The sequence below is a fragment of the Channa argus genome, chromosome 10 (assembly GCF_033026475.1).
Source record: "Channa argus isolate prfri chromosome 10, Channa argus male v1.0, whole genome shotgun sequence".
In the NCBI taxonomy this organism is placed as follows: domain Eukaryota; kingdom Metazoa; phylum Chordata; class Actinopteri; order Anabantiformes; family Channidae; genus Channa; species Channa argus.
The window spans coordinates 6,657,086-6,671,579 of record NC_090206.1 but is presented as its reverse complement, the minus strand read 5'-3'; the positions used below and the strand labels follow the sequence as shown (position 1 = coordinate 6,671,579).

At 40.7% G+C, this 14,494-nt stretch overlaps 2 protein-coding genes across 4 annotated transcripts; one reads left to right on the top strand and one right to left on the bottom strand.

Moving 5' to 3' along the window:
• Window positions 1-583: 583 nt before the first annotated feature.
• On the bottom strand, window positions 584-4,873 carry gpr137 (G protein-coupled receptor 137). Its single transcript, XM_067518820.1, has 8 exons — window positions 4,733-4,873; window positions 3,467-3,930; window positions 3,317-3,366; window positions 2,989-3,226; window positions 2,421-2,570; window positions 2,187-2,312; window positions 1,927-2,042; window positions 584-1,556 (listed from the first exon to the last, which is right to left on the bottom strand). Exons 2-8 carry the CDS (start codon window positions 3,851-3,853, stop codon window positions 1,466-1,468), a joined length of 1,158 nt encoding a protein of 385 aa, XP_067374921.1. The 5' UTR covers window positions 3,854-3,930; window positions 4,733-4,873; the 3' UTR covers window positions 584-1,465.
• A 16-nt stretch (window positions 4,874-4,889) lies between these two features.
• On the top strand, window positions 4,890-14,451 carry pld7 (phospholipase D family, member 7). Of its 3 annotated transcripts, XR_010915410.1 has the most exons (13): window positions 4,890-5,282; window positions 5,793-5,900; window positions 7,441-8,421; window positions 8,635-8,822; window positions 8,952-9,132; window positions 9,212-9,326; window positions 9,433-9,560; window positions 10,315-10,518; window positions 11,765-11,904; window positions 12,266-12,431; window positions 12,518-12,617; window positions 12,887-13,015; window positions 13,430-13,565. XR_010915410.1 is itself a non-coding variant. In XM_067518816.1 (12 exons), the coding sequence occupies exons 1-12, from the start codon at window positions 5,136-5,138 to the stop codon at window positions 13,630-13,632; spliced, it is 2,661 nt and encodes an 886-aa protein (XP_067374917.1). In that variant the 5' UTR covers window positions 4,891-5,135; the 3' UTR covers window positions 13,633-14,451. The 3 variants fall into 3 exon arrangements, 2 of the variants coding, with proteins under 2 accessions (XP_067374917.1, XP_067374918.1); XM_067518816.1 differs by lacking the exon at window positions 12,887-13,015 and having other exon boundaries at window positions 4,891-5,282; window positions 13,430-14,451; XM_067518817.1 differs by lacking the exons at window positions 4,890-5,282; window positions 12,887-13,015 and adding an exon at window positions 5,309-5,600 and having other exon boundaries at window positions 13,430-14,451.
• The last annotated feature ends 43 nt before the right edge of the window (window positions 14,452-14,494 follow it).

Sequence of the window (14,494 nt, the reverse complement as noted above, 5' to 3'; positions counted from 1 at the left end):
ACACATCCAAATTTCTAAAACCCTAAAACTAGATAATAGGAACACAGTAGAACAAATTATATATTAGTGTGTAAGTGAACTTATTGGACTCATTGTATCTGGAAAGTCAGGAGTGAGTCTGAGAGGTTACTGCTTTTTTAAAGAAGACAGATCTTGGTCTGTCTTGGGAGGCATGGTGCCAACAGAGGACCTTTAGATGAAGAGTCGTTAATGTTCACTTGGCTAGAAAGGGTTACAAAACAATTTTCTAAAGCTTTTTGGCTCAACCACACCCTCAAGGAAGATAGTGAACATTCAACATCATTGTTACCCTCAGTATGAGTGGTTGACCAACAAAGATCACACCAAGAGCAAGGTGTGTAATAGTCCAGTTCACAAGGAACCACAGAGAAACATCTAGGAAACAAAGCTTGCAGTGGCTGTAATTGAGTCGAACAGCAGAACTGTGCTGGAAATGCTGTTTTCCACTGTTCATCCCATTTACCACAAAACACACAATGGTGCTTAAAATGTGCGAACCCTTTAGGGGGTCTGTCTGAATGCACTGTATATTCTACATTTAGGAAAAGTCTGTACAAAATCATTGTTATGTTTTTATTAGTTTGTTGTTTAGCTGTTAAATGTTGCATGTGGTAAGTTAAACCACAGGTGAGTGAGTGACTGACAAAGCTTCATTCCATTAAAGAAATAAAAAAGAATAACATCTGATTATTAGCTACAATTAAATGCAGAACTGTTATAAGCTGAACAGAGTAAAATCAAAATCAACTTTCAATAAACCCTTTAAAAGCACAACATACAACCCAAAAGAATGACACACAAAAAGCTATAAAATGAAAAAAAAAAAAAAAAAAAAAAACATTGTACATGCAGCAAAGTAATACTTGCAGCACCGAATGAATTTGGGATCATAAAAAAAAAAAAAGATCCTGTTAAGTTGATGTGAAATAATTTCATAAAAGTGCCAAAATAACTTCATAATTCAAAAAAAATAAAAAATGCCAGAAAGAGTTGATCATTTGTATTTAGTCTACTTTATACACTTGACTTACAGTGTAGAACAGCGGTAAACATCCTGCTACTACATTGCATTGCATGTATTAGTTTAGTAAGGAATGCTAATGAAACATAATGTGCAATGTTTTGAAACAGTAAGAGCTGAGTTACAATAAGAAATCTTAAATTATAATATAATGCTGATAAACCGAGACTAAATCTCAGCTTGACCTTTATGAGAAGCTCACTGAGCTCAGTGTTTGGCCGACCCACGTCTAGCAGGGCTTGTCCCTCCAAACTTTTTCCTTTTAAGATTAGAAAGACATTAAATATATCCTTTGTCCAAGAAACTACAAGGTGCATGTTGATTGTTTGGTGATAACTTCCTGAGATTTTCAGTGCAAAAACTGTTCACATAATGAGGTCCTACCAGTAGGCAGCTGTGTAATTACCACAACTTAGTTCATGGTCAGTTCTGGGGGGTGGAGTAGAACGAGTGGTGGTTGTTGTCTGGAGGGTTGTTGGCAAATAGGAGGGGAGCGGTCTCTCCTCCATACCAGCTGAAACAGAGAGCAGTACAAAATATACCACTGTGTTTGTTCATTTGGGTCTCACGGCATCCAAATGCAACTATGCCAATTCCAACATCAGCCTATGAAAATTAATCTTTTTAATAAAGTCTAAAACTGAATTTAGTCAAGATTTACTAATGCCTGAACCCCATGATGTAACTAAATATTCTAATAAACGGAAGAGCTGTTTTACTGGACAGTTTTATTTTCTCACTGTTGATTATAATGTGTATTTTGTTGTTGCTTAATTCCAATGATAGAGTGTCAAAATAGTTGAAATTGCTGTGGGTTGACTAATAAGTCAATAAACGATTTCAGCTCTAACTGTGAGTCTACTGTGTTTGCAATGATCTGGTACCTCGAGTGTGGATGTGAACTGTGGTTCCATGAAACAGATCCGTCCTCGCTGCCTTGAGGGTCATCAAAGAAATATGGACGAGGTAGGACCCTGTTGTTGATGGCCCTACTGCTGGTCTGTTATAAATCAGACAAAAGACCTGCTGAAGTGACCTCTACTGCTTAAACAACACACATGCAGCTTCAAGTTTCATTGTTAAATATTTAAATATTTCACTTTGGATGATATCTACTCTAGTTTCAGTGAGGCACACTACCCACCTCCTGAGCCGGCCGACGAACCCTGAAGATGAGAATGAGCAGACTGGTTGGGAGTAGCTCCCATATGAAGAGGATGGCACCAAAGACCAGGTAGCCCCTGTCACCCAGGTCCTTACGCAAGTCAGCCTGAAAACAAACATGTCAGTACAGTGGAGGTAGATATCCAAATACTGCTAACCATTCCTGTACCCAGACCTAACAGTGATTTACACTACTTAATAAGAAGATGACTACCTGGTCAGAGACGTTGTACCAGTCAAAGTTGAACGACTCCACTCTGTATTTCTGGGACAGGAAGAGCACTGTCAGGTTGTAGCAGGCTCGGCTGACAAACAGCAAGATCACTGCCGTCCCTAGTGCTGCTGTACGCCACACTGTGGTCCCCTGGTGAGGAAGAAGAAAAAGACCCAATAATCATCAGAATTACAGTCAGTGAGTAAAAAGTAGTTTGTGTTTAAATGGGTAATCTAAGGGTGGTGTACTCACAAGAGACATTAATATACTGTAAGAATAACCCAAATACAGTTGATGATTAAATAAGGAGTTTTAGTATTGAAAAATGCTGCAATGTTACATGCTATAATTCCCATGATGCACTTTAATTCAGCCTTGCATAAGACCTTGCAAAAGTTTTTCTAGCCGCACATTTGCAATTTTTGTTACTCAGTTGTTAAATAAATGTGTAGTCTCAGATTTCATAGTTATGTCATCAGGGTAATTTCCTCAGACAGCAAAGGTTCCTTCAGAGCAACAGAAAACATCAGGCATTTTTCACTGATTTGAGACTGAAGCTTAGTACAACCTTGCTCATCAGGTAGGGGCTGGTGGAATGGGAGTGTCGGGTCAGGATCAACAGCAAAGCAGCCAGACAAACTGCATCCAAGATGAACAGGGAGTCATTGACAATAACTCGAACCAGGACCAGACTCCAGGTCCTTTTCCCTGACCCACCATGGACTCTGTCCCCGAGAGTGGCGCAGACAATGTTGACAAAGAGGAAGATTGTGCTCAGAGCACCGTAAGCTAGACGTGATAGCCACCTGTGGAAAACACGGCAGAAACAGCAGAATGATGAAGAGGGTTCAAAACAAAGTCTATCTAAATTATTACAATAGAATCAGTAGACTTACAGTTTTCTGTTCCCTTCTAAGCTGTAAGTATCCCTGACCTTGAGTAACACCTGTGGTGTAAGAAAAAAAACATGAAAACAAAAAACAGATATTAGAAAACAAACATTAGATTTGAGGTATTCAAGTAAAAGCCATCCTCCCCACTCTTACCTGAGTAAAATACAAGTTAATAAGGCTGAGAGTGAAAAACTGCAAACACACAGGGAAGCAGTAGAGCAGCCAGTACACCGCAACAGGTAGGTGGTTGGCTTCCAGAGCATTACAGAAGTAAAAGGAGAACAGGGTGGTGCGGAGGGCGGCCCAGAGCACACAGAGGAACAGGAAGACACTCTGGTAGCTCCATCTTTTGTGCTTGTAGTAGTAGAGAAGCCAGAGCTGGATGTAGACCACCAGAAAGAGTCCAGCGTACAGAGTAGTATAGAGAATGGTAAAGCCAAGCTCAACCGATGGAGCGACAGCTGGACGAAGGGGAATAGGGACCGAAGGAGGCAGGGTGGAGGAGTTGAGAACTGGGCCAGCTGTGACTGGAGCTTCCATTGGGGTGATGTCAGAGTTAACTGTCCATCATCACAGAGGAACTATTTACTCTGCTCCTCTCAGCACAAGGGCTTTACCTGAAGGCAAAAGGCAAAAACACACTGACTATGGAGAACAAAAATGACACCTTGATATCTTTAAAAAAAAAAAAAATTAAAATTAATATTTAAACCTCCACCCTAAATATTCATTAAATTTGTTAGTCTTTTCAGGCGCATGCATGAGTATTCCAGACAGAATGTCTCCTTTTTGCACCAAGAAATAATCTTGATAATATATGAAGCCTGTATATAAAGGAATCAGATTTATTAATTTACAGGCTTGGCCCTGCCTTTCAATCATCCCTGTGTTTTATTTTGAATGTTGTAACGAAAAATTATCCAGGTTTATTGAATAAATAAAGAACAAATATTCTCTCTAATATAGCTATTTGTTGTTTTTCTTTCTCATGGTTTGATAGTGAGAGGAATTCACAGTATAGGTGCGTTCAGAACACACATACACTGAGAAATTCCACTTACCAATAATAACACTGTTCCTGTAATGACATCCACTGTTGGATAGAACATTGGCATCTATATTGGCCAATAAAATAAATGTTTTAAAACTGAAATAATTCAGTTAATGTTCATGACTCTTAGATACATATCAGTGACATTTAAAAGGCAGAGGCTAGTAGAAGCTAGCTGCCGTGGCGTTAAGCTTCGGTGTCTGGGACATAAACAACAACTCGGGTTCGTGTCAATTAGCGGCTTCCTCAACTTCCACTATCGAACAGTGTACAGACGTCTAATGTCCCTGTCGCTCAGTTGCGCCTCGTTTGCTCACCACAGTACAAAAGTTTAACCTGTCGAGAATAATTTAAAAATAAAAACAGACCTTTTTTTTTTACGACCAGACGACGGTCTGCTGATCCCTCGTTTCCGTGTTTTGTGATCAGCGGCAGCGTAACGTCTAGTGGGCGGAGCTACGGATTTGATTCCAACCGCCAATCCAGCGATAGCAGGAAATCGCGGTCTCTTCAATTTGTTGTTTACTTATGTTGGGAACAACGGCGCATAAATATCAGCATATACATTCACGGTGCTTATACGTCACCCACAAGGGGTTGTAATAACCACGGCAGTTGTTAATGCTAGTTAGTTTTTTCGCGGCGCGCATCAGTTAGCCGTTCTCCACATTGGACTGTCGTTCCTACTGCAGCAAACGTGACTGCTCCTCACGCTCCGCTTCGGCCGTTAATCTCGTGTCACGACGGTGCTGCATTATTAAAGTGCTTAATATGCCGATGGTGCTGCGATCGAGAAAATCCATCCACCCCAACCCGGCGAGTGAGGTAGAGTACGAGTTACGGGACGCAGTGCCGGCAACACCAAGAAGGTCTAGCCGCCTGCACGGGAGCACAGCAGTCAGGAGAGCTACGTACGAGGTGGGTATTTGTATTACTCAGCTTTTCCGCCTCCTCTTCCTCCACTGCTGAAAACTTCGCAGTCGGCCACGTAGCTGGATCGCTAACGTCAACGGCAGCGACGACAGCTGGCTATTCCGGGACAAAGGAGTCATTACACTGACAACAGATCGCCATAAACGCCTAAAATGTAATATATTTAGGTTACTGCTTTCACTCCTTTACCTGAGCTAAGTTAATATTTGCTCAGTGAATTAGCATTAGAGCTACACCGTACACAGTGAGGGTAAACCCCTGCACACAGCAAGAACTTATTACCTAGCACGTTAGTGCATCATGGTAAGTTTCTTTTCACGCCGATTGTTTCTTTTTAACGAAGATGGGCTAAACGTTCACCTTTATCTATAAATATATATTGATTGTTTCCATTAGTAGCACCTGCGCATACTTTACGTGAGTCTTACATATGTGCACAGCCAGTGCTTTGCTACAAAGCTGTTAACCACGTATTACCGTGTATCATTTCACCAGGAGTCAGATGAGCCAGACTCTGAGCCTTTCCCGAGCAAAGTGATGGAGAAACATCAGAGTGGCCCGGCCGAGCTGGAGGAGGAAGCTGCTGAGGAAGCAGATCTGACAGTAGGCTATAATTCACCGCTGAGAAAACCCAAACAAACACACCTCTGTCTGTTAATGTCACAGAGTCAGACAGATGGAGTTTTGTATGCGCAGGGAAAGCACCTAGGATGCCTGGGTGTGGCACTGATGTTGGAACAGCCCAGTAGGGAGATAAATAATACTCTTTGTGTGCATGCAACAACAGCATGTAATCTTCAGCAGGAAACATTAGACTAGTGCGGAAGTTTCCCAAGCTCCTTTACTTTTGCTTGTTAAAAAGGAAAGGTGACTTAAATATTAGGCCTATGAGTTAGGTAGTAAGTTACTAAACAAGACAGCTCAGATTAAAGGTGTGTTTATATGTAGGCAAATGTGTTTTAAATTATCATATAATGTAATTACTTTTTCATAATAATTAGCATAGATTTTAGCAGCAAACTGTCAATCAAACATGTACAGAACATAAATATAGCAGAGTGTAAAACATGGCAGAAATCAGTATTGTTCATAATATTTAATCACTCAAAGTAAATTGAGGAAAGTTGTTTTTTTTTTTTACCTTTAACAGAATATAAAGTGCAATAAGATAAAAAGGCTAAAATTACAACATTTTGTGTGGCCATTTTTACTTTTTATCATAAGTATCTATCAATAAATTGTAGTCTGTCATAAATTCTTTATCAAAATCTGCATGTTCTTATATGGATATGAAAATTATTTGTGTATTTCTCAAAAGTGCTGTACCTAAGAAATAAGTCATCAACTAATATTAGACACAAAAATGGGGCCATATACTTATACAATACAGCCTATAACATATTAATATATTGGAATTCCTTTTTGCATGTCTGTCAACATGCTTACTGTTATTAATGCAAATTTGAATATTTTGCTTTGTTCGTAGTATAGATATGGTTCTTCTAAATATATCAGGAGACATCACAATTTCAAATATTTTTATTGTTTGATGTCAAAATTTGCATTCAAAATCTGTTGAGGTTATTGAGTCCCTTTGAGAGCAGACATTTTAACATATGTTACAATATTTGAGAAAAAATCACAGGTGGTACTAATAACATTAACAGTAATTGTGTTGTGCTTAAGTGTCCCATTGAGCTGTGATGCTTAAAACCCTATTTGGAAATTAAGTAAGATGGCAGCCTTTATTACAGTATATTTTATTTCTATTTTTTTACAAATGCTTGCATCAATCAAAAAATGATTTACAGTCTGCAGTAGCCGTGCACAGGTGTACCAGTCAGAGGAACTTGTTTAAAAAGGTGTGTCTGCTTTTTGGTACTGCAATGTGAAAAAAGCCTTTGAAGATGATATTCAATTCCATAGTGTTCACTCAATACAATACAGGGTACAAAGGACTAGAGGACAGTTGATGTTGTTGATGTTTAGCAGTTGTTTTTTTAAAGGTATTTAGGGTATTATGTGTAACTGGGATTATTGTCTCAGTTATTCATTGGTTAATACAAATATAAACATATGCTAAGACCTATTTATCAATGCAGAAGTTTGTTTTTTATTTCTAATGAAGTTCTGTCCCCCTTAGGAACTGAAGCATTGTAGTGTTGTGCTGGACCGTCTCAGTCCTGAAGACAGGGCTGCAGCTAAAGAGCTTGAGGAAAGAGAAGAGTTGAACCGAAAAGGTGGGAAACCGGTGTCCCGCATCCCTACTTTCCATAAACGACCAACCAATGCCAGTCAGAGCACAGAGCTGCCTGTTCTCAAAAAAGATACTCCTGTCCATGGAGCTCAGCCTCTTCATAAAGCTGGAACTGGAAGTGTGGAGGCTTCGAAGGCCAAACCACCTGATGGCAGAGAAACAGCACTTACCCTGCCATCAATCCGATCCCCCAGAGTCAGTTTGGAAGCTCCCTCTCATTTCAGCAGCGTGGAACAAGCTCCTACTGCAGCTTATAGCTCCCTAAGTACTGCACCCAAGAGCTGGACTTTGTCTGGGTCGGAGCAGCTTATGACTGCAAGTCCCAGGCCTGCCCTCAGACCAGAGCAGGGCTCAGAGCAACATTTACCAGAGCAAGAAAACAACAAAACCTCAGAAGTAGAAGCTGATATAACAGATGTCACCTCTGTAAGTCAGATTTCACACCTGGGCCCCCTCAGCCACAAGCCAAAGGAAGGAACCACAGAGAAGTATGAAGATGATATCGCAAGCAGGATTCCCTTCAGTGTCTCTGGTGATACTGACAAGTCAGAGTCTAAAGACCCCACCTGCACAACAGAGGTCAGCCACGTTGATGAAATAATGGACGAAGAACCACCGTGGGCGACGGAGCAGGGGAGCACGCTTGGCTTAAAGGAAAGCAGATCGTCATCAGAATCTGAATGTGAGGAGGATTCAGCAGATGAAAAGTCTGAGCGTCATGATTCAGGGCAGGTGGACGTCAATCCTCAATCACAAATAAGCAAGTTAGAGTCCTCACACCCTATAAAGGAAGGAGGTAGTATGGATGACACCCCGTCTCATGCAGCAAACAGGTCTGCTAAAGCACGATCAAGCGAGGCAACTAAGGTAAGTACATTTTCTGTATATGCTAGATAATTCCACTGAGCTCATACTGTCACACTGTCATCTTGGTGTTGCCTACTGAACTGCTCATATACTGAGGAATGTCACCACACCCTGCAGCAACCGCCTTGGTATGAAACAGAATCTTAACCCATCCCCTGAACTCTTTTTAAAGTTCTCAGCTTATTTTAATCCAGCTTTCCATTCATTTTGTAGAGCTCAGGACACTGTAGTTTTGTCCTCTTCTTCATCCTGCCCACCACCTTGTTGCTTCTGGGAGGGTTAAGTCAGCATATTTGGCACTACGGAATTCCCATGTCTGTAGCTCAGCTCATGGCTCAGCTTGAACTGCACTGGCTGGAGGGCTTTGGCTTAGTACAAGAGCCTTGTAGCACTGATTGTCGGTAAGGAATTTTCAACAAGTTGTCCCATTTTGTTCGTTGGCATGGTCAGCTGTGACAAACATAATCATTTGTGGTCTAATCAGAACTCCAAACAAAGCCAAATGTCAAAGTTTTTCTCTGCTCATTCAGAGTAAATCTGGTGGAGAGCATCCCTGCGGGTCTCTACCAGTCTTCTCCCTCATCCAGACAGAGCATCGCCAACAGCTGGCTGCATCTGTTAGGCAAGGCCAACAGCTCCGTCCACATCGCTGCTTTCTACTTCACACTACGGGGCAGCGATTTGGAGTTTGCTGACTCCTTTGACTCTCAGGTTAGTTCAGTGTCATGCCCCAATCTCGTAATTTTCCTGAATCCTTCTTTGTTTAACTCCTGTGATGTGTGTTGTGCAGGGAAGACAAGTTTTTGAGCAACTAAAACAACTTGAATCTAGAGGCATAAATCTTCAGGTGGCTGTCAATGCTCCCCAGACCTCAACCCAAGACACAGCAGAACTGTCTGCAACAGGTAACTTCACAGATTCACCCTGTCGACCTTACTGCCAGGACTTTCAAACTAAGCTAAAGAACTAGCTGTATGTGTGTGTGTGTTAATCTCATTACATGTTTATCAGGTGCAGAAGTCAGAGAGGTAGACCTGAAGGCTGTAACTGGAGGCATCATCCACACCAAACTGTGGGTTGTGGATCAAAAGCACTTTTACCTGGGTAGTGCCAACATGGACTGGCGCTCGCTAAGCCAGGTAAAACAAGAAATAAATGTATTTATATTAGAACTGGTACACCAGAAAATCATTTACTTTTTAGAATATACCACCATCATTTTATAATAAGTAATATCATAACACATTTTATTTATTGGGCAGTTATTAAAACGAAATTAAAAAGTGTTTTACAGGAATAAAAGGATAAAACAAAATAAAAACAAATACTTGAGATGTATTTACAAAGTATTAAACAGATTAAGGGAAATCAATTAAAACTGAAAAATTATGATAAAGCTCAAGGAAATGCCGATTCAGAGTATGTGAGGCAATAAAAAACATGTTGACCACATGTTTTAGTTCATCCCGTTTAATGGATTTATTTTAGCTAATTACGTTAACTCATAACTAATTCTATTAAAGAAGCATAAAATAGCTGATAGTGTTTTACCTGATCTGAGGAAATCTGATCTAAATGTTCTGATCCACTAGATTTATTTAAAAGTATCGGTTGTTAGTGGTAAGTCTTAAAGCACATATTGATTTCTGCATTATAAAAGTTCTAAAAAGGTATTATTTACAACATTATTCTAAACGGAAAATGTACTTTTCACGTGTATCTTCATAATTAGGGGCATGACTTAAGAGTGCAGCTCCTCTGTGATGTTTTGCATCAGCTCCACTGTACTGTTTTAGTAGGTAAAGGTAGATTCACCTGATAATTTATTAAATCTGCTTTCTGGAATAAAACCCCCACTGTGTGCATACAAAAGCGTGGTCTTTTTAAACCAAGGTGAAGGAGGTGGGTCTGTCTGTGGAAGACTGCAGCTGCCTGGCTCAGGATGCATATCGGATATTTGGGGTGTACTGGAGCATCGGTGTCTTGAACAATGCTTCCCTGCCTCCGTACTGGCCCGCTCGCCTCTCTGCCTTGTCCAGCTCCCAGAGCCCACTGCACCTGAAGTTTAATGGAGTGCCTGCCCAAGTCTACCTGTCTGTAAGTTCAGCATGACTCTAAACTATGTAACAATTCTTTCTGTTTGTTTTTTGATAAGTTTTTAAAGGAGTTTGTGAGCAATGAGGTAAAAAGATTATAAGACAGGGTGATGAGTCTGAATCTGGAAATTGAAGTCATGATGTTTGTGAGGATGTTAGTGGTTGTGCCCCACAAGTGATGCAGTGAAGTGATGCAGAGCAAAGCAGGTGAGAGAGTGGTGAGTGGTGCAGATTTCATTGGACATGTACGTGAAGGGATCAGAGGTGATGAGACTGTGATGGGCAGGTTTGGTCTTCAGGACAGGAACACAGAAGGACAGATGGTGGTAGACTGTGCAAAGAGGATGGAAATGGCTGTAGTGAACACTCTCTTCCAGAAGAGGCAGGAACGTAGTGTGACCTCCAAGAATGGATGTAGAAACACTCAGGTTGACTACATCTTATGCCGATGTTGTGATATGAAATGGTAAATGTTCTGCACTTATATAGCGCTTTTCTCCCTATTGGCACTCAGAGCGCTTTACACTGCTTCTTATTCACCCATTCACACTCACAATCACACACACACTCAACACTCACCATTGGGGTTCAGTGTCTTGCTCAAGGACACACTGGACGACCGTTCTACCACCGGCGCCACAGTTACGAGATCAGTGACTGCAAAGTATTTGTAGGGGAGAGTGTAGCCAGACAACACAGGATGGTGGTGTGTAAAATGACTCTGGTGGTGAGAAAGATGAAGAGGAGTAAGGCAGAGCAGAGGACGAAGTGGTGAATTGAAAAAGCAAGAATGATGTGTAGTTTTCAGGGAGGAGCTGAGACGGACTCTGGGTGGTCAGGAGGTGCTTTCAGATGACTGGACCACTACAGCTAATGTGATCAGGGAAACAGGTAGGAGGGTACTTGGTGTTTCATCGTGAAAGAGAGGGACACTAAGAGGACCGAAGAGAGTAGACAGGAGTACAGGGAGATGGAAATGGTGCCAGGTGCCAGGAGTGTGATAGGAAGATGGAAGGAGAACTTTAAAGAGTTGATGAATGAGGAAAATGAAAGAGAACGACCCCTGAAAGGGAACAGCCCAAAGGAGAAGAAGGGGTTTTACCATGGTCAGCTTTCTATATGATGATGGCAGATTTATTCTGTCATTCTTAAATAAGAATACTGACAACATGTCAGAAGAGACAAGAGCCATAAGAGATGTGATTCCCATGATTCTCAGTACTAGTTCTCCCACCGTTTTTTTGCAGAGTGCCCCTCCACAGCTCTCAACCCGTGGGCGCTCTGATGACCTCGTCACCATTCTGTCTGTTATAAATGACGCCCAGAGATTTGTCTACATCTCTGTCATGGACTACCTTCCTCTGTCTGAGTTTACAGAACCACTCAGGTACACACTTATACTGCATGTGATTAGATTCATTCTGCTGTCTTACAGTCCGACATTACATATGAAGTCAAAAGGTATTTCATAATTGAATGAAGTTAATCTGCTGACTAAAGGCTTTTTATTAAAATACTGAGAACTTGCCAAACTGGAATAGAAGCTAAAGTCTAATTCAGTTTTACTGTTTTAAAAAAGTTTTAGACAACATCTCACACATTATATTATGCTAAACATTACCATATATAAATAAAGTGAAAAAGTGTCCTTCTCTGTATCCACATTCTAATGTTGATAATATGAAGCTATCTTTTGAGAAGATGACTCTTTGTAAAGTGCCCTAACTGCTCTGGTCTCCTGGTGCCAGGTTCTGGCCCCCCATTGACTCAGCCCTCCGTGCTGCAGGCTGCACCAGAGGTGTGCAGGTCAGACTGATGGTCAGCTGCTGGAAGCACTCTCCTGCCTCTATGTTCACCTTCCTGCAGTCTCTGCTGGTGCTCAGCAGGCCTCCACTGAAATGTGACATTGACGTGGTATGTTTTGAAGGATTATTAATGTCTAAAACATGGTGGATGGTATCTGAATCCTGTGTTTTTGTTGTTGTTTTTTTTCTATGCAGAAGTTCTTTACGGTTCCTTCTACAGCAGAGCAGGAGAAAATCCCCTTTGCACGAGTCAATCACGCCAAGTTCATGGTTACAGACAGAGTGGTCTATATAGGTATGTTATCACTGCTGACTGTGTTTTTCAGAACTGGTCCAACCTATCAATCATTAATATTCACTGTGACTATCTAGAATGTGAAATGTAACTATGTACATTTACTGACAAACATAATCAACGTACTTTTTTATGTGTCATTGTGCCTATATGTCACAGAAGCACTGTTTTCAGGTTGTCCATACTTCTGTCTGTCCTTGTGAACATGATATCTGATATCAAAAAGGTCAACATCACTATGACCTTACATCTATCCTATTGTTTTTAAGGCAATAGCTCAAAGAAGTTCTTTACATCTGGCACTAAAGTCCACTTGGACTCATTGTTGAACTGATTAGAATGAGTCTGGACAGGCAGGCATGTAAACTGCAACTTGACTGGTTGGCAAAAGCAAGAAGGTGATTCTACTATTAGTCATACAATAAGTCCTTGAAACATTATTTAATGATGAAGTAAGTTGAAATATTATATAGCACTGGTCTTTATAAAATGGTGGATGATGCTGTAAAAGTAATGTACAAAGTATTTACCAGCAATACTTTAACCAGAAACTGCAACGATACAAATCCTTCAACATATAAAGTAGTAAATATAATGGATTTCTTTACAATAATGCAGGACTTTTACACATATTTGTTTAAATGTTGTTGTATAATTACTTTTACATAAGGATCAAAATATTAAATATAGATTTTACTTTCAATTTGACCAACATTTTATAGTTTGCTGTAGGAGGCTTTTTCCTATTTATTAGCAATCTTCTAGTCAGTGTCTTTTGACTCTCTAACTAACATGAGCCTTTGTGTCTGAAGGGACGTCCAACTGGTCAGAGAATTACTTCACTCAAACTGCTGGTGTGGGCTTGGTTGTGAACCAAACGGGCTCAGAAGTCCGAAAAGGCCAGCAGACTCTGCAGAGCCAAGCAGAGGAGCTCTTCCTCAGAGACTGGGGGTCACAGTACGCCAACACACTCTCTGTCGACGATGTGGACGTCTGTCCTCGTGGCCGACACTGAGGGATTGCTGTTCAGTAAAGCATGTTGTATTGTAGATGGGTAACTTTGCTTGCTCTTGCCACTTGAACTAAACTATACTTAAGCAAATATGAGTTTTCCGTACAGTGTGATTTTGTCAGTTTACTTTATTGCTGTTTCCTGAATGGCTGACTTTTTCTGTATATAATTGCATTTTTACATTCAGTTTTAAAACATATTATTTTTATACTCAATTTTCTTACAATTTGAGGCAGGTGGGAATTTGTTTTGTCTTGTTTGTTTTTGTATAGTTTCCCTGAAATTATAGGTGTCCGGCTTTAACAGCATTATGCAAGAAATGACGTTTCCAAAGAGGTGTATACACCACTGCCTTGTTTACACTGCTGATGCCACCAGCTCTTAATGCTTGTTAGTAGTGAAACGACTTGATGTTAGTCCATCGGTTCTTGATTACTGTAAATACTGCCAATTATCCATTTTTAACTGATGGCTGACTCATGAAGAAATGCAGTTTGAATGCTTAGCACTGTAGACAAAAATCCTCTCGCTAATATCAGCAAGGGCATGATTTGTGTTTTTGATGTGTTTACGCTGGATTTGAAACATTTTCCTCAGCTGGCCTCAGTTTTACTGTACTGACAATAACTCTGGTGTTTCCTCGATCAACTCATTACCTATGTGCTTGAGATCCTGCTGCTGTCATCGGTGGATGCGTTTCCTTTTCAGACTGTTGGGACTGTTAAACAAAGGGACCTGCTGGCCCTGTGTGACTGTTCCCTGACAAACTGCGCAGTTTACTGAATGATATGATATAAATAAAGCCTGCTCCCTGGTTGCTGATCTTTGAGAGCATGTTTTAGCACTATGAAAGGAGTAACACATG

What these genes read in the sequence shown, in the direction of transcription:
- gpr137 (XM_067518820.1), bottom strand. Translation starts at nt 3,853, where the DNA reads ATGGAAGCTCCAGTCACAGCTGGCCCAGTTCTCAACTCCTCCACCCTG. An exon ending in TTAGAAGGGAACAGAAAACT is followed by an intron (nt 3,227 to 3,316) that starts GTAAGTCTACTG and finishes TGTTTTCCACAG; the next exon opens with GTGGCTATCACGTCTAGCTT. An exon ending in GGTACAACGTCTCTGACCAG is followed by an intron (nt 2,313 to 2,420) that starts GTAGTCATCTTC and finishes GTTTGTTTTCAG; the next exon opens with GCTGACTTGCGTAAGGACCT.
- pld7 (XM_067518816.1), top strand. Translation starts at nt 5,136, where the DNA reads ATGCCGATGGTGCTGCGATCGAGAAAATCCATCCACCCCAACCCGGCG. An exon ending in CTGACTCCTTTGACTCTCAG is followed by an intron (nt 9,133 to 9,211) that starts GTTAGTTCAGTG and finishes TGTGTTGTGCAG; the next exon opens with GGAAGACAAGTTTTTGAGCA. An exon ending in ACTGGCGCTCGCTAAGCCAG is followed by an intron (nt 9,561 to 10,314) that starts GTAAAACAAGAA and finishes TTTTAAACCAAG; the next exon opens with GTGAAGGAGGTGGGTCTGTC.